At 48.1% G+C, this 24,453-nt stretch overlaps 1 protein-coding gene across 2 annotated transcripts; it reads left to right on the top strand.

Annotated features, from left to right (window-relative positions):
* Positions 1-1,391: 1,391 nt before the first annotated feature.
* abcc1 (ATP binding cassette subfamily C member 1 (ABCC1 blood group)) lies at positions 1,392-23,982 on the top strand. Of its 2 annotated transcripts, XM_040192135.2 has the most exons (32): positions 2,109-2,274; positions 2,857-3,033; positions 3,503-3,631; positions 4,732-4,869; positions 4,948-5,073; positions 5,317-5,378; positions 5,884-6,015; positions 6,221-6,442; positions 7,431-7,608; positions 7,845-7,883; positions 7,977-8,006; positions 8,826-8,918; positions 9,149-9,352; positions 9,932-10,078; positions 13,043-13,130; positions 13,228-13,297; positions 13,610-13,736; positions 14,114-14,290; positions 16,163-16,330; positions 17,515-17,689; positions 17,841-17,901; positions 18,222-18,345; positions 18,425-18,632; positions 18,872-19,182; positions 19,302-19,501; positions 19,647-19,773; positions 20,176-20,277; positions 20,971-21,117; positions 21,202-21,360; positions 21,592-21,758; positions 22,547-22,741; positions 22,837-23,982. In XM_040192135.2, the coding sequence occupies exons 1-32, from the start codon at positions 2,227-2,229 to the stop codon at positions 22,943-22,945; spliced, it is 4,440 nt and encodes a 1,479-aa protein (XP_040048069.2). In that variant the 5' UTR covers positions 2,109-2,226; the 3' UTR covers positions 22,946-23,982. The 2 variants fall into 2 exon arrangements, with proteins under 2 accessions (XP_040048068.2, XP_040048069.2); XM_040192134.2 differs by having other exon boundaries at positions 1,392-2,274; positions 7,845-8,006.
* Positions 23,983-24,453: the final 471 nt, after the last annotated feature.

The following is a 24,453-nucleotide window of genomic DNA, read 5'->3' on the forward strand; positions in this document are numbered from 1 at the left end:
GTGTGCTTCCACTTAGACTCATGCTCCGGACAGTCACCCAGCCTCCCGGCTGCTCGGGGGTTGCCGGGGGACGGCGTCTATGTGGCCCGCACCGGCTACGGGGGTGGGCTGGGTAACTACAGCGGCTAACGACTGAGCTTCCATGGTTCTTCTAGCTCACTAAGCCTCACCTCCAATTTATCAAATATACTACACTTTTACATGTACCATTATCCGTAAGGGAGGCAGAGGAATAGCTAAACATGTGACACACCGAGCAAGAAAGAGCAGGAGAGGCAGGGAGGGAAGACATCACCAGGTTAGCTGCTAAGCTAATGCTAACGCTAATAGAAGTAACGTTGACGCTAAACAACGTCCAAGCAACTATTCGATGGAGCGAAAATTTGCTAGACGGTGAGGCGTTTAACAGCGCCTCACATAGATAAGAATTCACTGTTTGTGATGAAAAATATCACGCTAGTCAACTCAGTATAGCTAGAGCTGTGAAAAGTTCGATGACATCAAACACGCTGGCAACAGGAAGTGACGCAACACGCTTACCGTCACCACGCAGCGGCGATGTGATCGTCAGACGTAGGAGTAAAATATAAACAATTAATCCACCACGGACCCACAGATGACCAGTGTAAACAGACAAAGCAAACTTCCCCTACAGTACAATATTTGAGTTTCTTAAAATATCAAAAAGGTAACAATTGCCGTCAGCTCTGGGAATGTCGTCAAAGGAAAACGAAAGGTTTTAATAAACAAATTCAATTGTATTGGGGCCGTAGGCTGCAGCGGGCTAAGAAGGGGAAAAGAGGGGGGACAAGCTCTAGGACAAGGTCCTCACTCCCTCCAGTGCCGCATCCACTCTCACACAAAATATGTAATAAGAAAAAGGGGAGTTTAGATTAAACTCAATGAATCATATTTAGCACATACTTGGTAAGAGAAGGCCTCATTTGTATATTTCAACACATGTTCAAAATGTGATCAAACTGGGGAAGAGTCAAGTCAGACATAGACAACTCTGAAAGAGTTTTTTGATATTTATTTATCTATAAAAAATGTGTGTGCAAGTTAAAAGAGATGATAAATCCAACCCTGATATAAGCGTAAAGTCCAGAGAAAACATTTGTGGAAAGGAAATTGGGGAATAAAGTGCTCTTACTGTTTTTCTGTGTCGATGGAGCTGCAGCTGATCAGGTCTCTTTTCCTCACTGAGACTTAGAGATGCATTGACGGTTTCCATGGTAACCGCAGCTAAAGATGACTTTAAAAAAAAAAGCTCTTTTAGAAACTATTGACATGCTTCACCAGCTTCATGTCTGAATGTTCACTCCCTGACAAACTGGTAAAAGATTTATATTACGCTCTGTAACTGTTAAATGCTCTACATATTTATGACCCTGTCTTGAAGGGAAGCGTCTGAATATATTTATCATATCTTTATTTCCAACAGTTTAGCACTTAAAGATGTAAAAGATCTCACTCCTTACAATAAGGAATCATTATCAGGGCCATGACAGAACATGTGAGCCAAAAAGCTTTACAGCAGAGGGAAAACTTCTTTTCATACTTAGATATTTATAGGTGTTGTAAAATGTGTCATAGCTTCTGGCTAAATTCTCTTCAGGTTAGACTTAAACATGTGTGCCATTCATCATCTGTAATTACCATTTATACCATTGAAGAAATGACACTCTGGACATTTATTGATGCAACAAGACATTACGAACCTGCATATGTTTAATACATAAACACATCCAGGTGAAGCTAAATTACAAACAGCACCCGTCAAACCTTTTTTAAAAAGAGAAAAACGAACATACATTTTTTAAAAGCCTCCATTCAAAGTTTGCTACAAAGGAGAAGTAAAGAAATTTGCTCTCAAGAGTTCTTTTGTTTGCATAATGAAGACACAAATACATTCGCTCACAGAAATGCATTTACAGAAGAACAGATGTTTCAAAGAGCCTTGCTGCGTTACATTCCATTATATTTCCCTATTTTTAAATGATGACGTTTTAAAACGTATTGTATGTATGAAGAATATGGACGCAAAAAGGAGGACACGTGGAGCCGCGCTGCTGTGTGGCGCTGTGTCCCTATCACGTGGTTTGTCCACAACCAACGAAGAAGACGAAGCCGCAACCTTCCGCTTTGACTCCGGGTTACAAAACGAAAGCTTTGCTTCCATAACGCTCGCAAGCGGCGCGGCTCGGATCCTCCTGCGGCGCGCGGATGGGGCTTCACGGCTTCTGCAGCGCGGACACTTCCGATCCGTTCTGGGTGAGCTGGTTTGGGCTTTGTCCTTTGTGTCACGGCTCGGTCCGGCTCGGTCCGGCTCGGTCCGGCCACCGGCTCACACAGCTGTTTCCCTGCCGGAGGCAACGAGCGAGCAACGCCGCTGTCCTCGTAACGTTACCGGTCTCCGTGTTGTCCTCATAATGTCCACGGCTGGTCTCCATGTTTTCCGTGTGTTGTCCACTTGTTGTCCCTGTGATGTCTTCACGTTGTCCACGTGTTGTCCCCATGTTCTGTCTGTGTGGTCCCCGTGTGGTCCCCAAGTTGTCCCCGTCGACACGGCGCTGTGGTGTGTGTGTGTGAGCCTATTGGGGGTCAATGGATCCGGTCTTACCAGAGATTGTGACGTGAGGACCTGAAGGGCCCCTCGCGTGTCTCCAGCTGTTGTAACCATGTTATGTATCCGCAGTGTCCCTCTGCTCCTAGTGGCCCAAACGCAACACTGCCGTCCGTCCTCATCCAGAGAAGCGTTGTTTCTCCCACCGACGCCGCTTGTTCCTGCCACAGAACGACTTCATGACTTGTGACATCATGTATGTACGTGCGTGTTGTCCTTTCCTCTCCCAGGATTGGAACCGTACGTGGTACACGACCAAGCCGGACTTCACGCAGTGCTTCCAGAACACCGTGCTGGTGTGGCTGCCATGCCTTTACCTCTGGATATGCGCCCCCCTCTACCTCCTCTACCTCCGTAGCCACGACCACGGCTACATACGTATGAGTCACATCAACCGAGCCAAAACTGTGAGTGAGTGATGCCCCACGCTGAGCGGGGTTCTACACCAGGGATCGGTCTTTGCACGTCGGTACTTGTAGCGTAACGGATCGACCGCAGTAGAAGAGCGGGCACCCATAAAGGCCCCTTATTGCTTTTATCCACTAATGCCGTTTTTAGGCCCAACACGGAGGTTGAAGAATTTAAATTTTAACATATGTGCCATCTGAAATTTAGTCAGGCAGAAACTGAGGACCTTCAACGTAGATGTTCCTTCATCCAGTTAATGTTTGTGCCGTTCTGTCCTAGCTGAACCTTTCCAACGGTGACCCCATATTCACTTCTGTTTTAGTTGATATGTCCTTTTTCTTTTGTGAGTCGGCCCTCGTTCTTTCTCATGTGTGTAGAGAAACCGGGCTGAAGGAGACCTCTGGTCCCAATAATGACTTAGGATGCGGTTAAAGGTCACAGGGTCACATGATGTTCTTCTCTCCACAGGCTGTTGGTCTTCTCCTGTGGATCATCTGCTGGGCAGATGTTTTCTTTTCTTTCTGGGAAAGAAGTTATGGCAGCAATGTCCTGGCACCTGTCCACCTCATCAGTCCCACCATGCTGGGCTTCACCATGGTGAGACTTTGTCTTTGCTCCACCCTCAGCCTGAGGTGGAGCAAAGCGCCGTTTGGACTCATCATACTTGTGGTGTTTGGGATCCGACGTATTGGGCGTGTTTCTTTTTTTCAGTAGACCGCGTTTATGTATTTTCTTGAATATTTCAGTGCAGATGTTGTTTTGGTTGCGTTTCATGTGTATGGTGTAAATAATAAGGTATCTAAATATTAGTGTGGCTTATTTGCATACAGCAGAGCAGAACAATGTGTTTTACAGGACGTTACAGGACACAGTTCTTTGTTTGACCTCCCAGAGGAATTCAGCTGGATGCAGCGGGACGGTCTAAAGGGTTACAGTCCATTGCTCACTTATCCAGACTGGTCCATACATTACAATGGTTGATGAGGCAATTCTATAAGAATATGGGATAATCTAAAGAAGCAACTGACGTCTCTAGTTATCGTTCTTCCTGCTGTTTCCCAAGTGGCTGAGAAATGTGTTGCAGAGCAACTTATTAAACATCTCATCAGCTCTCCACTTTCACCAAACTACAGTTTGGTTGAAACGGCCTCCTCTCAGAGAAAGTGAAGCTTTTGATAGTTAATCACAAGTTAAAACTTGACAGTGAATTAATCAGGACCTTAAGTCACCATCACTGCAACCTTCTCACCACAAGGCAGAATCTCAGTAAACGTACTGATGCGTGTCTGGTTTTTAGAACGGCCTCCACTTACTTACTGTATTAAGCAAAGAGGTGATTGTGTCATTTCAACGAGCTCGTCCAGCAAATCCACATTCTCTGTGAAGGCGGCTCGCTGTGCCACCACACAAACACGCACAACCGGCAGGGTTCAGTATGTTGTGCGCTTCAGTGGAATAGATATATATATATGTGTGTGTGTGTGTGTGTTCTGCCTGACGCATTGCAGCCTGTTTGTCTGCTCTGGTCGTTTGTCGTACACTTTTCTTTTGCTGTGTATGGGTTTTGTCTCCACGTTGGCCCCCTGCCTATGGGTTTTATTTCCGGCTGCCTTAGGACAGCGGATGGACTCGCAGTACGCCGTGGGTCGGTGTGCACAGTCCCTGCAAAGTAAATCCAGTGGTGTGTTGTTCTGCAGCTGCTGGCCACCTTGTTAATCCAGTACGAGCGGATGAAAGGGGTCCAGTCCTCCGGCGTGATGCTGCTCTACTGGCTGCTGGCGCTGCTGTGTGCCACAGTCACCTTCGGGTCCAAGATCTCCCGGGCCCTGGACCAGGTCAGTCTAGACTCCGTTCCAAAGGGACGTAACGGGTTTAGTGTGTAAGGATCAACGGCTGATTTGTTTCTATTTCAGCCGTTGACTGTGTCTGTGTGGAGGTACACCACCTTCTACACCTACTACGCTCTGCTGCTGGTTTCTCTGTGCCTGTCCTGCCTGACGGACCAGCTGCCTCTCTTCTCCGAAGCCGTCAAAGACTCGGTGAGATTACATCGAGGTGTGTGTGTGGAAGCAAGAGGTCCACACATCTCCTTGCTTCTGAGCGCAGATGGTTGGAACCTCCCTACAGCCCCACCCGCTCTACGTCTCCACGTGCTTGTGTGGATGCTTAGTCGGAGTTGACTGGTGATGCAGTCAAATTGAATGTAAATCTGTGTTTTGTGTCTTGACTTACCGGTTGTTTAAAATCCGGGTGATGATGATCATGCACATCTGTGTCTGTAGAACCCCTGCCCTGAGCGTGGAGCCAATTTCCTCTCCCGAATAACCTTCTGGTGGATCACCAGGTAGGCAAACACTCGACGTCCGAGTGGCGTGACGACAAAGACAACAGAGACTTTAGAGCCAGTCGCTGCGCTGTCCACTCAGCAGTTTTCAGATGAGATTGTTGGGAAGAGCCAAAGGGGGACAGGGAATGATTACATTCCTTAAGGAAATACTGACCACAGTCTTAAAAGATAAGTCACCAATCAGGTCATGATAGTGATGATTTGATTGAATGATTTTCTCTGGCTGTTGTTGTTTATGGTTCAACGGTAAAACTGACAGGAGATCCGATCCTGAATGTGTAACCATGGGTGTCTTTTCCCCTCACGCTGGAAGGTGGTCTCCTCTAGGGAAACACCCGTTCGATGCTTTCGCATAGACTGGAACCTTGTTCTGCAGGTCGCCCTCGCGCTTGGAGCTGATGGAGCTGATGGAGCTGATGGAGCGGTGTCTTGTTGTCCAGGGGGTCTGCTCGTAGCCCAGCAGAGGCCTGTCATGTTTAAATGCTCCTCTTGTCTCCTGCAGGCTGATGGTGACGGGCTACAGGCGTCCTCTGGAGGAAAAGGACCTGTGGTCCCTGAACTCTGCGGACCGCTCCCACAAAGTGGTCCCAGAGCTGGTGGGCCGCTGGAATGTAGAGTGCCAAAAGGTCAAAAGGTCAGGAACTGCTTCAAAGAAAAATACAGGCATTGTTACTCCGGTTAGATCTCAGTCCACTTACTATGAATAAAACACCACTTATCAATTATTCTCACAATCACGTCATCTTGTGTGGAGATCTCGTCTTGGAGTGAATGGAGAAAAATAGCAGACAAACTATATTATTAAAGCAGTCTGCCATTTATCCAATTTGTCCTTCCAGGACGGAGCAGAGAACGCTGTACTCCCCCAGAGAAGCTCCGCCCAGTGAGGGCAAGCAGGGCCGCGCTGTGGAGTCGGAGGTGCTAATTGTAAAGGCCCAGAAAGCAAAGGAGCCCTCCCTCTTCTGGGCTCTGTGCCTCACGTTTGGGCCCTACTTCCTCATCTCCTGCCTCTACAAGATCATCCAGGACATCCTCATGTTCGTTGGGCCCGAGATCCTCCGGTGAGAGACGCTTTATCAGATGTGTACAAACTGTTAATGACGTGGCCTCGTAGCCGTCTGCTTCATATGAATTGAAGAAGAAACTGATACTCAAACCTGCATTAAATGGGTTAAATATAAATGTTTAGAGCAGGCAAAGGCCGGACCTCCAAATCAAGTCATTGTGCACCACGAGAGCCTGGCTGAGTCCCCGGATCTCTCCTACTTAAGGACAAACACACACACACACAGTCATTACCTCCACCTGAGGCCAATTATGCCTCCACCTGGCTCCGTCCCCTGTGCAGCTGAGCCAAACTACGCCCGCCACCACAAGTACCCACGGAGAAATGCTGATAGTGGTAAAACCTGCATGATCAGCAGTGTATCAAATACTTTCCCCACTATGTGACAAATCACTTTGTTACTGTTGAAGAAATAAATGACCTACGTCATAAGGGAAGGTTCCACGTTATAGGGCACTGAGAACTACTCCACAGGAGGCTTTTGCGCCGGACCCACGGTCACAATCTGGACCACAAGTAAGTCCAGCTGCGGTTTGTCCAATCACGCCTCTCTGATCCTATTGGATCCGATTAGACCCGCGTGGAAGAAAGTGGTCGCTGCCTCCGCCCTCAGACGCCACACTGGCTAGAGCCAACAATGGCGCCCACGAGTGACGATTGGCTGAACGACCCCAACCCGACCTGTAGAACCCGGCGCTGGAAGCACTGGGATTGCTTGTAATGCGCATTCAAAAGGTCAAAGGTTAGGGCGTTCATGATTCATGTGCTGGCTGGTTATTTTCGCTGTGGTTGTCTAGTGAAGCCGTGCGCAGTATGTTGGGAGCGGCCGATGCCCGAGTGCAGCGCTCCGAATGGACGGGGACACGATTGTTTTCCCTCGCTGAGGTCTGAAAGGCCCGTGAAGATCAACGTTGTGTTGGGGATTTCATTATGAGCCGGCGCTGCCACGCCACTAATCCTCCTCCTCGCTCCTTCCCGGCCAGGCTGCTGATCCGCTTTGTCAACAACTCCAGCGCCCCCTCCTGGCACGGGTACTTCTACACGGCGCTGCTCTTCATATGTACCTGTGTGCAGTCGCTCATCCTCCAGAAGTACTTCCACGTCTGCTTCGTCTCGGGCATGCGTCTGCGCACTGCCATTATAGGAGCCGTCTACAGGAAGGTACGGCAGCTTTGGAATGCTTTTATGTAGAACTTAGCAATACGGTAAAGAATATTTTAAATGGTATGAACTATTTAGCAAACAAGGACGTGTTTAAGGCTTTAAGTAGCTTTTTGCATGGATCCATTGTGATATCTTTAGTACAATCTAAAGCTCTTTCAGCAGCCTGTTCGTGCTCCATCGGTTCCCCGGTCAGGCTTTGCCGTTGAATCTGCAGTTTGACTCTGCTCCTTCAGGCCTTGGTGATAAGCAGCGAGGCGCGCCGCACCTCCACGGTGGGAGAGATCGTCAACCTGATGTCGGTGGACGCTCAGCGCTTCATGGACCTCATCACTTACATCAACATGATCTGGTCCGCCCCTCTGCAGGTGGTGCTGGCGCTCTACTTCCTCTGGCAGGTAGGCGTACTTCAGACCCGCGTGGGGTGGGACACCCGACTGAACAAAAAGCATCTGGCTACGTGGAGCTTGCTCGTACGAGCAGGGCTCCACACTAACGTTTCTGCTCACCAGCCACTGAGGCTTTCCAAAGGTACCAGCCACTCAGACAGCTGCTTACTTTATGTAACGTTGACCGCGGTTTGCTTCAATTTACTTGATTTATAATCCATGTAAATGTAAATGACCGCTGTAAACATCCAAATCAAGACTACATAAATGTCTATGTCCAGTCACCTGCACTTGTACAACCAGGTACGTAAGCTCTTCGGTATGAACACATAACTGACTAAGACAAAAAGAGCAGCGCGTTGCATGCAGCTGGTGCACGGGTATGTTGATGCTTTATGGTTTCCACTGTGAAATTGCTTGTCCCAACTACAGAGGCCTCCTTAACTTCTCCCTGTCGTGCGTCCTACAATCAGTACATTACATCATTGTCTTTGCTGGATCCCAAACCAGACGTTCTCGACTGGACCTCCACTTTTCACTGAACAGTCTTTTCTTTTACTTTGTCTCCTCTTCATGTTGGTTTCATCACCAGTTTTCTTCTGGCACTTTTTTTTTACTGTTAAAACGTCATGTTCTTACTCTGCAGCTGTTTCATGAGGTAACCGGCACCACATCGGTGGAGCCGACGCACGGCGAACAGGCGCTCCAGTGAAGCCTGTCGTAGTGCTTTCTGCTTCTTCTTGTGTTCTTGGTTGAAACGAAGGTGTTTGGACAGAACAACATGGCAACAGGAGGCAGTAACCCTCTTTGTCATCTGCTGCTGTGCAGAACCTGGGTCCGTCCGTGCTGGCTGGAGTGGCTGTGATGGTTCTCATGGTTCCCATCAATGCTGTCATCGCCATGAAGACCAAAACCTACCAGGTAGGACGCACGCACACACGCTGCCACTCAAGCCGTTCCTTTTACAGCCATACAGTACTTCGGGATAACTTCCCCGTAATATTACTCGGGGGGATATCCTACTGAGCTGCTGTTATTTTCATTCAGTCCAGTGGAGCGCACAGCTTCTACTCAACCAGCGTGCTGAGGATCCCAGTCAAGCTGCTGTCTGATTTGAGTTTGTTCCTTGATATCTTTGTTCTGTCGGTCAGGTTGCTCAGATGAAGAGCAAAGACAGCCGCATCAAGCTGATGAATGAGATGCTGAATGGCATCAAGGTGCTGAAGCTGTACGCCTGGGAGCTGGCCTTCAAGGACAAGGTCTCCAAGATCAGAGAGAGCGAGCTGCAGGTTCTGAAGAAGGCCGCCTACCTGGGCGCCGTGTCGACCTTCACCTGGATCTGTGCCCCGTTCCTGGTGGGTCGGACTGCACCGACTGGACCACGGCACTGATCACAAGATCACACATATCAACATTGTCTGGTTTAGGGCTGCGAATTGATTGGTTGAAAAAATAGCATTTAAAAAAACAGTCATTTCCGACCCTTTAATCCTAAACACAACTGGCCGTGCAAATTTACCAGGTTGCTCCTCAAACCCGATAATTTATATAAATGAATCAGAAAACAGGATTTGTTTGAGTGTCAACTTGTTTTACGCTGCTCACAACAAACGCCACACACACACTCCTCCAAGTTGACTTAAAGCTTAGTCATTAAATAATTATTCCCATTGTAGTGCAAGTTAAGTACATTCACCCACCACATTTAAACACGCTTAAGATGACCAAGTGCTATAGAATGAATAAAACAATGTTTAAAGGAGCCCAAAAACACACACACATATATTTGTCCATCAATAACCGGTATGAGACAACGTACAGAATCTATACATGACAGCAGATTGACTTGCTCATCTAATTATCTGCAAATAAAAAGTGAGTGGACTTGAACATATTCTAATGAAGCTCTTCTGCCTCCCTTTGTATGTGCACAGGTCGCCCTGTCGACCTTCGCTGTGTACGTGCTGATTGACGAGCACAACGTGCTCGATGCCCAGAAGGCCTTCGTGTCACTGGCCCTCTTCAACATCCTGCGTTTCCCTCTCAACATGCTGCCCATGGTCATCAGTAGCATGGTGCAGGTTAGTGAGCTGGGATCTACCAAGATAAAAGCCTCCACCTCACCTCTGCAGAGATGGACGGATTCATGTTACGTAGATAACAGAGGCCTCGTTCAACCGCAGCACCAAAGCAAGTAACTTGTTACTGTGATGTTTGTGACGAGGCCCATCGATTAATAACTTGTTCGTTTGAAGGACAAACATTCTGTCTCCCGACCCCCCCTCACCCAGTTCTATCATTTCAAAATAAAAGCCTCAGCGATTATCAGTACCTTAACCATGAAGCTCAGGATAATCATAATCAATGTTTCATTGAATTATTGCTCTTCCAAATACTACTACTACTACTACTACTACTATCACTAGTACAACTAGTAGTACTACAACTACTACCATACTACTAGTATTTCAACTGCTCTTAATACTAAAATGACTCTTACTACTACTAGTAGTAGTCATACATTACATGTCATTTAGCTGACGCTTTTATCCAAAGCGACTTACAATAAAGAAACAAACTCAGAGGAGCAAGAAACAAGAAAGTGCGATTTCATCAAATAAGCCAGTTTACAACTTGCTGTAGATAAGAACCATTATAAGTCCAATGTAAGTGCTGCAGTCAGTTAGTGTGTTAGTGGAGGTAGAGTCTGAAGAGGTGTGTCTTTAGTCTGAAGATGTGAAGGCTCTCTGTGGTCCTGATGTCTTCAGAGACCTCCTTCCACCATTTAGGAGCAGGACAGCAAAGAGTGGAGATCTAGTGGAGTGTTTTGCTCTCAGTGAGGAGGAACAAGCAGTTTATCACATGCAGAGCGGAGAGTGCGGGTCGGGATGTCGGGTTGGACCAGGTCCTGGATGTAAGCTGGACCCCATCCATTCACAGCCTGGTACCTGAGCACCATGTTTAGAACTGGATGAAGAGAGCGGAGGAGTGGAGGAGTGAGGGAGAACTTAGGAAGGTTAAAGACCAGTGGAGCTGCTGCATTCTGGATGAGCTGCAGAGGTGGAATGGAGGTAGCAGGAGACCTGCAGGAGAGAGTTACAGTAGTCCAGGAGGGAGACGACAAGAGCCTGAATCAGAACCTTCTGAGTGAGAAGAGGACGTGTTCTCCTCATGTTGTAGAGCGAGTATCTACAGGATGGTGATGTCAGTGATGTTGGAGTCAGTCAGTTCCTGCAGTCAAAGTGGGCGGAGTCGGAGTTGCCAAAGTTGACCGTCAGGTCCTGGGTCGGAGAGTCTTTTCCTGGAAAGCAAAGTACTAGTCATACTACTACTAGTGGCACAGCAGGACCACCGTCACATAGAACCACCATCTACAGAAGCCTGTGGGGAGGGAGAGCACAGAGACTTTAGGAGAGGGTAATGTCGGTTTACGAGTACAGTAATATGATTAATATCTAAAATAATGATGATGATGATGATGGCAGCAGCAGGCGTCAGCATGGCCACGGTAGGTGTCAGGACCAGGGTCCCGAAGGAACCACGATCTATGGAGACCTGATAGGGGCGAAAGCACAAAAAAAACTCCCGGAAAGAAGCTGAATTAGTCATGTGCATTAATAAAACTTGAATTATGGTAGAACGAGAGCGTGAGAGGAGCTTGGTGTGTCCTAAGAATTCCCCCGGCATTCTAAGCCTATAGCAGCTTAACTAAGGGCTGGTCCGGACTAACCTGAGCCAGCCCTAACTATAGGCACAATCAAAGAGGAAAGTTTTAAGTTTTACTTTAAAAGAGCTGACCGAATCTGCCCCCCGGACTGAAAGTGGAACCTGGTTCCACAAAAGAGGAGCTTGATAACTGAAGGCTCTGGCCCCCAGCCTACTTTTTAAAACCATAGGAACAACAAGTAACCAGCATCTATGGAGCGCAGCTGCCTTGTGGGGCAATAAGGTGTTACAAGCTCCTTAAGATACAACGGTGCCTCACCAGCAAGTGCCTTGTAGGTGAGGAGAAGTACCTTAAATTCTATTCTTGATTTAACAGGGAGCCGGTGCAGAGAAGTTAATACAGGAGTGATATGATCCCTTTTCTTAGTTCTTGTTAATACACGTGCTGCAGCATTCTGAATCAACTGGAGAGGCTTAAGAGATTTATAAGAGCAGCCTGATAACAAATAAATACAGTAGTCCAGTCTGGAAGTGACAAACGCATGAACTAATGTTTCTGCATCACTTTGAGACAGGAAGTTCCTGATTTTTGATATGTTACGTAGATGGAAATAGGCAGTCCTTGAAATCTTCTTTATATGCGAGTTGAAGGTCATATCCTGGTCAAATATTATTACTTTTATATTATTATTATACTACTATATTATACTACTATAACAAAATGTACTACCAGTACTTATACTGCTGATACCACACCTACTACTCATTTCACTACAATGACTAATAGTATTACTATTAGTACTACAGCTGATAATGAAAAGTACTATTACACTGCTATTGATACTAAAACCACTATTACATCTACTGCCAGTACCACAATTCATTCGCCCACAAGTCACATAACTGAACCTTTTTTTTCATTTTCGCAACTAATACTACTAATTTTACTACAGAAAATACATTTATTTTAAGTTAATTTCAGCTTTTGTTTTTGATATTCATTTGTGTATTTTCAGAAATCAAAATCATTTCACCTTTTAGCTTTCAGCATTTTCTGCATAAAATGCATTTTTCCAGTTATTATAATAGTTCATATTCATATTGAGTAAATTAAGCTGTTGGCTTTTTATAGCCCAAGAAAGAAATAGTTCACTGTCTGGTACAAAGGCAACTTTAAAGGTGGAACGTTGGCATGAGACACGTGCTCTTGCATCAGTGAACAGAGAACCTACTGCTGCCCCCATCGCCGCCCCACCTGCTGGGTCTCATCTCGCTATCTTTACGTACCTTCACACGCACACGGGTCGGCCCGGTCCCACAATGGTTGTGGTCCATTACACCTGTAGGCGTGAGCGTGTCCCCCCCCGTGTCTCCTCCAGGCCAGCGTGTCCTTGAAGCGGCTGAGGGTGTTTCTCTCTCACGCGGAGCTGCAGGAAGACGGCGTCGATCACAAAGCAGCAGTCGGCAGTGAGTTCTGATCTCCTCGCCCCCCCTGCGCTACATTCCTGTGTGTGTGTGTGTGTGTGTGTGTGTGTACTAATATACCTGCCCTCCCTCGCCCCAGCCTCACACAGTGTCTCCATAGTGGACGGCGTCTTCAGCTGGTCCAGAGCCGAGTCGCCGACGCTCAAGAGGTTGGTCTGTGAACACCAGCTTGGCCACACTACTTAATTATTTAAACACTACTCGGAATGTTTTAAATGAACACCAACAAATTCCTCTCGTCCATGATGACATCGCTTCATAGCTGACCATGTGGTGATATATTTATTACACTCCTGTGTAACGTCAGACCCACGTAGCCCGGCTAGAATGGTCTTTTGTTCCATTACTGCGTTCTTCTGTACAGGTAGACGTCCACTGTCAGGGTCCGCGGCACTTTAGTATAAAAAGATTCTTTCTGTAAATGGAAGTGAACCGCGTTGCTTCTCCATCTGCGTCTGCAGGCTGAACGTGTGCATCCCAGAAGGCTCTCTGGTGGCGGTGGTGGGACACGTGGGTTCAGGAAAGTCCTCGCTGCTGTCGGCCCTGCTCGGAGAGATGGACAAGCTAGAAGGAAGTGTGGCCGTGAAGGTGTCTGCTCTGTCCCCGTCTCACACACACTCTGATCAGAGCTCTGCCACACACACCAACACGTAGACAGATTCACTTACCACTACTCAGGATACGGAAGAGAAGCTGCCTCTCCCCTAAATCCACCTCTGACATGACGTGTGGTTGGTTAAGGATACTGAATAGTCTGCGTCTGTGTCTCACTCCATAATGATCTCTTATAACATGGTTGCCTGCTGCGCATCAGCGTGGCCGAGTCCTTTCCGTCCACGTGAGTGCTCGGACCATTTCAGTCCACCCATGAGGTGCGGGTTCGTCCTCTGGGGGGCAGGAATGTGCTCCGTCTGGCGCTCGTCATCATAGCACAATGGCGTGATATTTAGTTTGTTTCCCCGCAGGGCTCAGTGGCCTACGTTCCTCAGCAGGCCTGGATCCAGAACGCCACCCTGAGAGAGAACATCATGTTCGGTCAGGAGAGCCGAGAGGCCTGGTATCAGCGTGTGGTGGAGGCCTGCGCCCTTCAGCCTGACCTCGAGATCCTTCCAGCTGGAGACGAGACCGAGATCGGAGAGAAGGTATCTATTCACAGTGGGTTAATCTGCAGAGGGTACCACATGTAGCGTGTCCATCCAAGTCATGTGCAGTCCCCCTTTAGTCCTTCCTGTGTGCCCCCTCACTGCCCACATCCACTCTGAGGGCATCTACATCGAAATGATTCAACCCCCCATTGCACATTAGGTTTATTGACAAAATATACAAATTCTCAGTTGTTAATTTGCAATAAACAAATTACACAAGAATTATTTAAGTGGTTTAATGAAACTAATATTACAAATGTTTTGTCCAAATTCAACACAAAATGCTACTTTTAATGATTTTACTGCAGTCTCAATGATTCATCCCCTTCATGCCGAGCATCTTCAGTACTTTGAGCACCTTTGGCTGTGATGACCTGCTGCAAACGTGATGCACAGCCAGACAGCAGCTTCTGACAGCGTTCCTGAGGAATCTGAGCCCATTGCTCACGGCCTCCAGTTCACTAATATTCTTTGGTGTCGCTTTGCAACCGCCTTCTTCAAATAGCGCTGATCCACAGGCCCGAATAGTTCCAGTTTTGTCTCATCGCTCCACAGAACAGAATTCCAAAACATCGGTGGCTTATTTATGTGGTTTTCAGCACTTTTCTTGTGCTGTTGGGTCAGTAGTGGTGTGCGTCTTGGAGTCCGGGCGTGGAACCCTTCAGTGTTTAGTGTGCGCCTTACTGTGCAAACTGAACCTCAGTGCCTGCTGCCACCAAGTCTCGCTGCCGGTGTCTCGCTGCCGGTGTCTCGCTGCCGGTGTCTCGCTGCCGGTGTCTCGCTGCCGGTGTCTCGCTGCAGGTGTCTCGCTGCAGGTGTCTCGCTGCAGGTGTCTCGCTGCCGGTGTCTCGCTGCAGGTGTCTCGCTGCAGGTGTCTCGCTGCCGGTGTCTCGCTGCCGGTGTCTCGCTGCAGGTGTCTCGCTGCAGGTGTCTCGCTGCCGGTGTCTCGCTGCAGGTGTCTCGCTGCAGGTGTCTCGCTGCAGGTGTCTCGCTGCAGGTGTCTCGCTGCAGGTGTCTCGCTGCAGGTGTCTCGCTGCAGGTGTCTCGCTGCAGGTGTCTCGCTGCAGGTGTCTTGCAGTCACTCGAGGGTTTTTGACCACTTGCCTCCTCAGGAATCTGGTGGCAGCCGCTGACAGCTTCCTCTTTCTGCCACGTCCAGGTCGCGTAGCCGCTGGTCCTTCAACTTTCAACTTGTGAACTATGCTTCCAACTGTATTTCTAGGGACATTCAGTGCTTTTGCTTTCTTTGTGTATCATTTTCCTTGTTTGTGCAATGATCTCTTCTCTGAACTTTTTGGACAATTCTTTTGACTTTGCATATTTCTAACATCTAATCAAACGTCACTCTGAACAAACAAGGAGCCTGACCAGGTATTTATGTGTTCTCTCTCAAGCACACGTGAACCAATGAAACCTCTGATCTGTTGCATCAGATGTGCTTGATACGGGGAGTTGAATCATTGCTAAAGTACTGAAGATGCTCGTCATGAAGGGGCTGAATCATTTTGAGACTGTCATTAAAAGTAGCATTTTGTGTTGAATTTGGACTAAACCTTTGTAATATTAGTTTCATTAAACTACTTAAACAATTCTTGTGTAATTAGTTTATTGCAAACAGCTGAGAAATTGTATATTTTGCCAATAAACCTAATGTGCAACGGGGGGTTGAATCATTTTGATTGCAGCTGTATACAGTTTAGAAAGAAAAAGTTAAAAAGCATATGCTCATTTTTTAAATATTTGATGGGCGATTAATAGGCCCTGGCACCTCTGCAGCGCCCACCTGCAGCGCACAAATTGCGTTTGTGTGAAGGATTCTTGCCGTTAATCCCGTTACATGCTGAAGAACCCTCTGGTGGTCCTGCGCAGGGAGTGAATCTGTCCGGGGGTCAGAAGCAGAGGGTGAGCCTGGCCCGGGCCGTGTACTGTGAGCGGGATGTCTACCTGCTGGACGACCCGCTGTCTGCTGTGGACGCTCACGTAGGCAAACACATCTTTGAGCAGGTGGTCGGCCCACAGGGACTGCTGAAGGACAAGGTGTGTACATCAACAGCCACATGAGAGTTCAGTCTATCAACAACTCTTCTGATCAATTTGCTGGTTGCTAATTATTCAGGTGGGGTTTCTATTGGTGTTGTAGGAGGCAATAGGATGAGAACTGTCAGACAGAACGTAAGCAGCCTACAGATGAAATATGGATATCTGCTAAATGAGAGATCCAACCTCACAGGATGTCGTTAACTCGCTTGTGATCAACGCGTATTTATTTAAACTATGGCATTACTCATCATTTTCTTCTTCAATGGTGTGATCATATCATCATAATGTGTAATGAAGGTTTCTGCTCTGAATGTTGAATGTACCTACTGGTAAGGAAAGGATTTAGCATATTTCTAGTATCAATCCTTCCTCATACAGCACTGCTCCCCCTCATGCTGCCTGCATGCACTGCACATGTGCAGCTCCTTCCAGATGTGTGTGAAACCCAAATAAACAACAATGTAGTACTAATAGTAATACTATTAGTCATTGTAGTGAAATGAGTAGAAGTTGTGGCATTAGCAGTATAAGTACTGGTAGTACGTTTTGTTATAGTAGTAAATATACCTTCAACTCTCGTATAAAGACTTCAAGGACTTCCTATTTTCATTGTGTCTAAAATACACACATGTTTACAAATCTTACTTGTAAGATTTAGTCTTTAGAAGAAAAACAAACTTAATCACGATTCTGTGTCTATAAAGTATAGTTCATGTCTACTATCTTTCTAAAAGTACATATTACTTAAGTTGATTATTTACAGCATGCAAACGACACACTGTGATCACATGCTTGTGCAGCCCAGGGAGGGATATGCCGTCTCATCATTTTAACCCCTTGTTTTTGTGCCATTTTGTGGTTGCGTCATCATTGACTTCCACTTTACACCAGTCACACATCTGTCCATCGCAACTTTATTCTGTTCTCGCTTTCTGTCCGCTGTCTGTTAACCTGTGATTGATGGGCCTCGTTGCAGCATCCGGTGTGTAAATGTTGTTTCCTGTGTTAATTCAAGGGGACCGGCACAGAGCTGTGCAGACCCCTCTGAGGCACATTCATTATTTTGGCCTTTACAAAATAAATGTAATTGACTTTGCTAAATGTTTATGATGGTGAGAAATGAAAGCGTAAATCAGAATCGGTCACAACCACAAAAGCTATAATGTGTTGCATGTGTGCAGACCCGTGTGCTGGTGACACATGGACTGAGCTACCTGCCTCAGGCGGACCTCATCCTGGTCCTGGTGGAGGGAGAGGTCAGCGAGATGGGCTCCTACCAGCATCTCATGGCCACAGAGGGAGCCTTCGCTGAGTTCCAGCGGACGTACGCCGCTGTCGAGCACGCCGACCACGATGGTGAGCCCTTCTGCACGCCTCACCGACGTCTTCATTGCCGCCAATGAAGACGTTTTCTGCGGGGACGTAATCGTGGTTGTTGGGAGTGGATGCAGTTAGTGTTTATGGAGCAAACCTTTTGTCACTAAATGCTTTTCTTAACCACCTTTAGAAACTGTGCCAACGAGTGGAACCAAAGCCTCAGAGGGCTGCAGCGCCGCTGCTCCTGCTGGGTGAGTGACGGTCACGTCGAACCAATGAAGATCTAAATCCATCAGGCTTTGGATAGACACTCCATGCCTGTTAGCGGAGGACGGTCTCTGTGACAACAATATTACAGAATTGTATTCTTATCCTGATTGTCTCTAAGCTTTGGGTCAATGACTTGTTTCAGTTCAAAAATCTCCGTTCTGGTTGCAAAACATTCCTTCTTGAAAATGTTACCAGAGTGAGAAAGAGTTTAACACATTTTACACGAGGCAGGCTGCTCGGTCAGTTGGATGAATATGTATCTTTGACATAATGCGTCTCTTTCTATTGGTGTGTGCAACAGTCCAGAAGTAAGCCGTGTGTCCAAACCGGGACAGACGGGCGAGGAGGACAAGGTGCCGGGCAAGAAAGCCAAGCAGGCCGAGGGGGGCAAGCTGACGGAGGCGGACAAGGCCAGCACCGGACGGGTAGGTGGAAGCTACGGAACATGTGTGCCGATGGTCCCAACCACCGCATGACCCCAGCCGGTCTGCTCCGCCTCCACAGGTCAAGCTCTCGGTGTTCGGCTCGTATCTGAAAGCCATCGGAGTGCTTCTGTCCTGCGTCAGTCTGCTGATGTTTCTGGCACAGCACCTGGGCTCCCTGTCCTCCAACTACTGGCTCAGCCTGTGGACCGACGACCCCGTGGTCAATGGCACTCAGCCCAACAGGCGGATGAGGCTGGGGGTGTACGGCGCCCTTGGCTTGTTCCAAGGTGAGGAGATGCAGAGACCGTTAACAGATCAACACCCAACAGAGGGACATCAAAGATCTCAGCCATTCTAATAATTACTGGATCAGGGAGGAGCATCGCTAGACCGTATTTCACCCGAGAGCCGATGAGCTCTTCAGCCGATAGATTGAAAGGGGGAGGCAGGGGGGAAGAAGAATACCGGCTGGTTGAGGACTCTAAACTTGAGTGTTGATGTGATCCACTGCATGTGCTCTTTGTAGGCCTGGCGGTCTTCGGTTACTCCCTCTCCGGGTCTATCGGGGGCATCCTGGCGTCCCGCTGTCTCCACCAGTCCATGCTGTACGACGTCCTGCGCTCGCCCATGTCCTTCTTCGAGCGAACCCCCAGCGGCAACCTGGTCAACCGCTTTGCCAAGGAGATCGACACCATCGACTCATTGATCCCCAGCATAATCAAGATGTTCATGGGCTCCATGTTTAATGTGGTGGGCTCGTGCATCATCATCCTGATCGCCACGCCCCTGGTGGCGATCATCATCCCCTTCCTGGGTGTGCTCTACTTCTTTGTGCAGGTTTGTGGATTTTCAGATGGCATTTTCTCTTCCTCTGGTTCATTCCCTCAGCGGGCTGGCTGGTATTCTTTAAATGTCCCTACGCTGGTTACTTGACGTTGTCCGACGTCTCTGTCCAGAGGTTTTATGTGGCGTCGTCTCGCCAACTGAAGCGCCTGGAGTCCGTCAGCCGCTCACCCATCTACACCCACTTCAACGAGACCCTGCTGGGCACGTCGGTCATCCGGGCCTTCGGGGAACAGGAGCGCTTCATCTGTGAGAGTGACCAGCGCGTGGACCTCAACCAGAAGGCGTACTACCCCGGCATCGTAGCCAACAGGTCACCCAACAGCCTCTGTTCTTTGGCCCCCGGGTCCCCACACAGGTCCCCTGGTCCCCACACAGGCCCCCGGGTCCCCACACAGGCCCCCGGGTCCCCACACAGGCCCCCTGTCCTCACCGTGCCAGTGGCTGTGTGTGTGCAGGTGGCTGGCTGTTCGTCTGGAGTTTGTGGGAAACTGCATCGTGTCCTTTGCTGCCTTGTTCGCCGTCGTAGCCAGAGAGAGCCTGAGTCCAGGCATCATGGGGCTGTCGATCTCCTACGCCCTCCAGGTGAACACTCACGCATTTATATTTGTCCTCTTCGGTGGTCTGTTGGTTATCCGAGGCCGGTCCCATTTCTGCACATGTTAATGGCAGCGTAATGCATTCGCTGGAGAAAGGAGCCTGTTTTCAGGGTAAAACATGACACGGCTTCGTTTATTGACCTTACGTCGGCTCCTCAGCCCGTTGCCGATCTGCTGGGCCGCATTTAGTTTCCCAGGGCTGGATTCAGCATAACAGGCAGGACATGGCTCACGTAGATGAGCTTTAGGTACTTTATCCCCTATGATTATTTTCTCACATGAATGCAAATATCGATCTTCAATGCCGATGACTTTCCCGTCCCGGCGTCTGTGTGGATGTACAGACCTGAGACACCTGTCCTCTGTCCTGTTCCTCTCCCATGTGCAGCTGACGGCCTCCCTCACCTGGCTGGTGAGGATGTCTTCTGAGGTGGAGACCAATATAGTAGCTGTGGAGAGAGTGAAGGAGTACAGGGACACAGAGAAAGAGGTACAAAGAAAGGCGCCATGGTGCCGGATGGGAGCAGCACTTATTGTGTAAAAGAACTGCAAACCGCTCTGGAATCTCTTTGTACACAAGACATCGAAACAGGCCCACCAGTGTACTGCACGATGTAGATGTAGTGGACATGAACAAAAGACCCAGCCTGTTTGTATGAAACCGTTTCAATGCCCACATCATGAAGACATGATGCACGTTCAGGCCGTTTACTTCAGCTTCCCACATCTGCTCACGTTTGCTTTATAGAAATCTAAATAAATATTTGTGACATCCTTTTTGTATTTAGTCAGATTGTCAAATGTGTTGCACCGTGTTGGATCCACCAACGCGTGCTGCGTTTAAGGGCTCGTGGCAGACTGGGACATCCAGCCTCTGTTTATTCTAAATGACCAGAATAGCTCGTGCCCTTCTGATTACAACACATATATTCCATTTAGAGTCCAGTGAGTGGAGCTGGAGGCAGTGTAAACTTTATAATCCCAGTGTTTGAATTGAAGTTTCCCGCTTAAATTCGCTGCACATGACTAACAAACTCTGTTCAGTATTTGAAACCAGCTTGTAGTTGATCAGGTGGCTTCAAGAAGATCTTATAATGTGACTTTCAAAGATGTGCCACTTGATGTAAATGCAGCTGATTATACTGTAGATTAGTTCTTCATACTGGTGTCCTGTGATGAGCAGGCGGAGTGGAAACAGGAGCCCTCCCGCCTCCCCCCAGGGTGGCCCACCGACGGCTGCATAGACATCAGAGGCCTCGGCCTGCGCTACCGCCCCGATCTGGACCTCGCCATCCGCAACATCACCCTCGTCATAAACCGAGGAGAGAAGGTGTGTGTGCGTGCGCGTGCGTGCGTGTGTGTGTGTGTGTACAGGCTGTGGCGCCCAACATTCCCTGCTTCCTCTTCCCTTAAGGTGGGGATTGTGGGGCGCACTGGAGCGGGGAAATCCTCCCTAACGCTGGCGCTGTTCCGGATCATCGAGGCGTCAGAGGGCCACATCTTCATCGACGGGGTGGACATTGCTCTGCTGGGCCTCCATGAGCTCCGGTCCAGAATCACCATTATACCACAGGTCTGCAGAGATGAACCGCATCTGAAGATGATGCAATGGATGGAAGTAAAATAGAAAAAAGAATAATAATAATTGAAAGCTGACACCTAAACACCAAAGGCCATCGTGTCCAGTCCCATTGCAGCACGTAGCAGAACTCCCGATCGGGCTTTGGTGCCGACGTCCCTCTGACGACTTGGTGGGCGCCCTAGAACTGCTCTCAGCTCGCCCCTTGTTTCCCCGTCTCCTCAGGATCCGGTGCTGTTTTCGGGCTCCCTGAGGATGAACCTGGATCCTTTCGACTGCTACTCCGATGAGGAAGTGTGGAGGGCCCTGGAGTTATCCCACCTCCAGAGCTTTGTGTCCGGCCTGCCTAACAAACTCAGTCATGAGTGTAGTGAAGGAGGAGAGAACCTCAGGTACGTTCGCCTTCTACACACGCCATCAGGAACGTACTGTGCCTCAACCGCACTGGTCCACTTTCATTACGGATCATTATACGCAATGACAGTTGATTGCTCTGCCTCCATTAGAAAATGGGCTCCACACACCCTGAATGCATCACCAATATGGTAAAAAGCTCTATACAACTACGTAGTAAATATCTTGCGTGCATCGACCCATTTTTCTAGACTAGCGTCTAAAGCGACGTAGCCTCCTGCAGCACCAGGCTGTGATTGGTCTCTAACTCCGTCCTTTAGAGTCTCACGTCTCCGTTCTCACAGCACAATACGGCCGTTATTAAAAGGAAGAACGTTTACGAGAGAACGGATCAGATTGAAGAGCTTTTAAATATGAGCCGTCATTGGCGGACTATGAGGACGCCGGATGGCCTCTGATTCATGGAGGCAGATCTCCACAAACGAGGGGAACAAAGTCGTGGAGGAAAATACGGGACAAATGTGTCCTTGATGCAAAGCAGCAGTGTGGATGCACGGGGCAATAAAGTCTATGATACATAAATAAAGCAACCAGCGACTTCCACACACAAAGACGTGACTCTCCAGGTCGTCTTCAACAAAACACGTGACTCCACCTGTTGTTCTGGAGGTGAATCGCTCTGCAACACACGCAGGACTTTACAACCAGGAAGTGAAACCAGCGCGTCGACACGTAAAGACGCAGAAACACGCGGCGGCCCTGACCGGCGCACACCGGCCCCCCGCAGGGAGCCCCCTCTGTTTCAGCCTCTGTGTCTTCCCTCCAGTGTCGGCCAGCGGCAGCTGCTGTGCTTGGCCAGAGCTCTGCTGAGGAAGACCAAGATCCTGGTCCTAGACGAGGCCACCGCCGCCGTGGACATGGAGACGGACAACTTGATCCAGTCCACCATCCGTTCTCAGTTTGAGGACTGCACCGTCCTGACGATAGCTCACCGTCTGAACACGGTCATGGACTACACCAGGTGAGCTACAGGGCGGCGGTGGGTGCCCATGTTCGATGATGACACACGGGGGAATGAGGCTTTGTTCTAACAAATGCGTGTTGTGGCTCTCATAGGATTCTGGTGTTGGACAAGGGAGAGATGGCAGAGTTTGACGCCCCCCACAATCTCCTCGCACAAAGAGGAGCCTTTTACAAGATGGCCAAGGACGCCGGGCTGGTCTGAAGCAGGAGGTGCTTCTTCATGTCCAGCTCCTCCTCTGACCCCCCTCGGGGCTCCACGTCGTGGACTTGCTGAGTTACGGAGGGAGGGGCAGATAGAGAATGGGGAGTGTTACTTTTTAAGCGGGGTCGTTGACGAGATCCACACTTCAGCTTTACGACACAATTGTGTGTACGCGTGTGGAATAGAGCATTATATCTGTGCTGAGAGTAGGAGGCTCCCCCGCCGTGTGTCTGCTGGTTGTAGTAACCGACATGCAGGGACAGAACGCGTGGTGCCTCTCGCATGCAGATTTGAAACATTAGGGCTAATAAAGAAGCAGGTACGTAATCTGCGTTTCAACGGAATGTTCCTTACTCCGTCTAAATTCCATGCCTCATCCAGAATGTGCTGTATGCTGATCTTAGAAAGCAGTTTTTAGTTTCCTGTTCTGCATAGGAACAGGAAATGACCGTCTGTGGTCTACGCTGCGTCGGGTGGCGATCAGCGCGGACATCTTCTCCTTCTCAAGCGCTGATAAGATGTCTGCAGTGAAGGTGTGAATATGTGCTTAGTGGTCCGTCTCCACCTTGTGGAGACACACCACCTTGGTGTGTCGGCTGCGCCTGTGAGCTCCTCCTGAGGAGGGGCGCTTGAGGAGCAGAGCAGGCCGGCTGACGACGCCATGAAGCCGACACGTAAATCTACAAACGCACAAACTGATGGATGATTGCAACTTGACTGTTTTGGTCCAGCACTGACATTTATTTATTATGTTTGGTCTTTCAGCAAAAGGGTTCCATGTGTATTTTCACGCTAACTGTTGAGTTAAGATGTTCTACTGCTTTATAGTACATACTTATTTGTTTTTGTTAGGGTTACTCCAATGAGGTCACAATGCGCTGAATGTAAACCAAATGGATGCAGTTCTCTTGTTTCTTCATGGGTTTTATGTACCCATAAAGTATATTTAATTTGTTTACAGTTGACATGACACACCTCAAACAAATGCATGCATGTCAATATATAAAAAATAAATAAAATACTTTTTTTCAAGTTTCCCTTCAGCTTCCACAGCTCTTTTTCAGTTGATTGGACACTTTTTTTGCTGGCTGGCAGTGTGTGTGTGTGTCTGTGTTCTAATAGATTTTATATAAATATATTTATATTGTAACATATTTATCCTTTAATATAATTATATGATATTTATATTGGATATTTATAATGGTTACAATATGGTAGTCCTATCATATTCTGAATATTGTGTTATATATATATATATATATATATATATATATATATATATATATATATATAATTCATTAATACTGTTTGTTTTCTTTCTTATTCTTATTGTTGGAATAAGATGTCTTTATTATGTTAAACTGTTGGAATAAATGTTAAACATTTAACTGCAAATAATAATGCGTGTTTGATGCCTTTTTGCTGGGATGTTTACTGGAACTAAAGGAAAATCCACCAGCCGCCACTGCTGACAAGACGGTTTGAGAGGATCAGCCTCGCCTGACATA

Source organism: Gasterosteus aculeatus, chromosome 11, assembly GCF_964276395.1.
Source record: "Gasterosteus aculeatus chromosome 11, fGasAcu3.hap1.1, whole genome shotgun sequence".
NCBI lineage: Eukaryota > Metazoa > Chordata > Actinopteri > Perciformes > Gasterosteidae > Gasterosteus > Gasterosteus aculeatus.

Excerpts from the sequence above, each read along its gene's own strand:
- abcc1 (XM_040192134.2), top strand. The coding sequence starts at position 2,227 with ATGGGGCTTCACGGCTTCTGCAGCGCGGACACTTCCGATCCGTTCTGG. Across the intron at positions 9,353-9,931 it reads GGATCTGTGCCCCGTTCCTG|GTCGCCCTGTCGACCTTCGC; the intron begins GTGGGTCGGACT and ends GTATGTGCACAG. Across the intron at positions 13,131-13,227 it reads TCACAAAGCAGCAGTCGGCA|CCTCACACAGTGTCTCCATA; the intron begins GTGAGTTCTGAT and ends CCCTCGCCCCAG.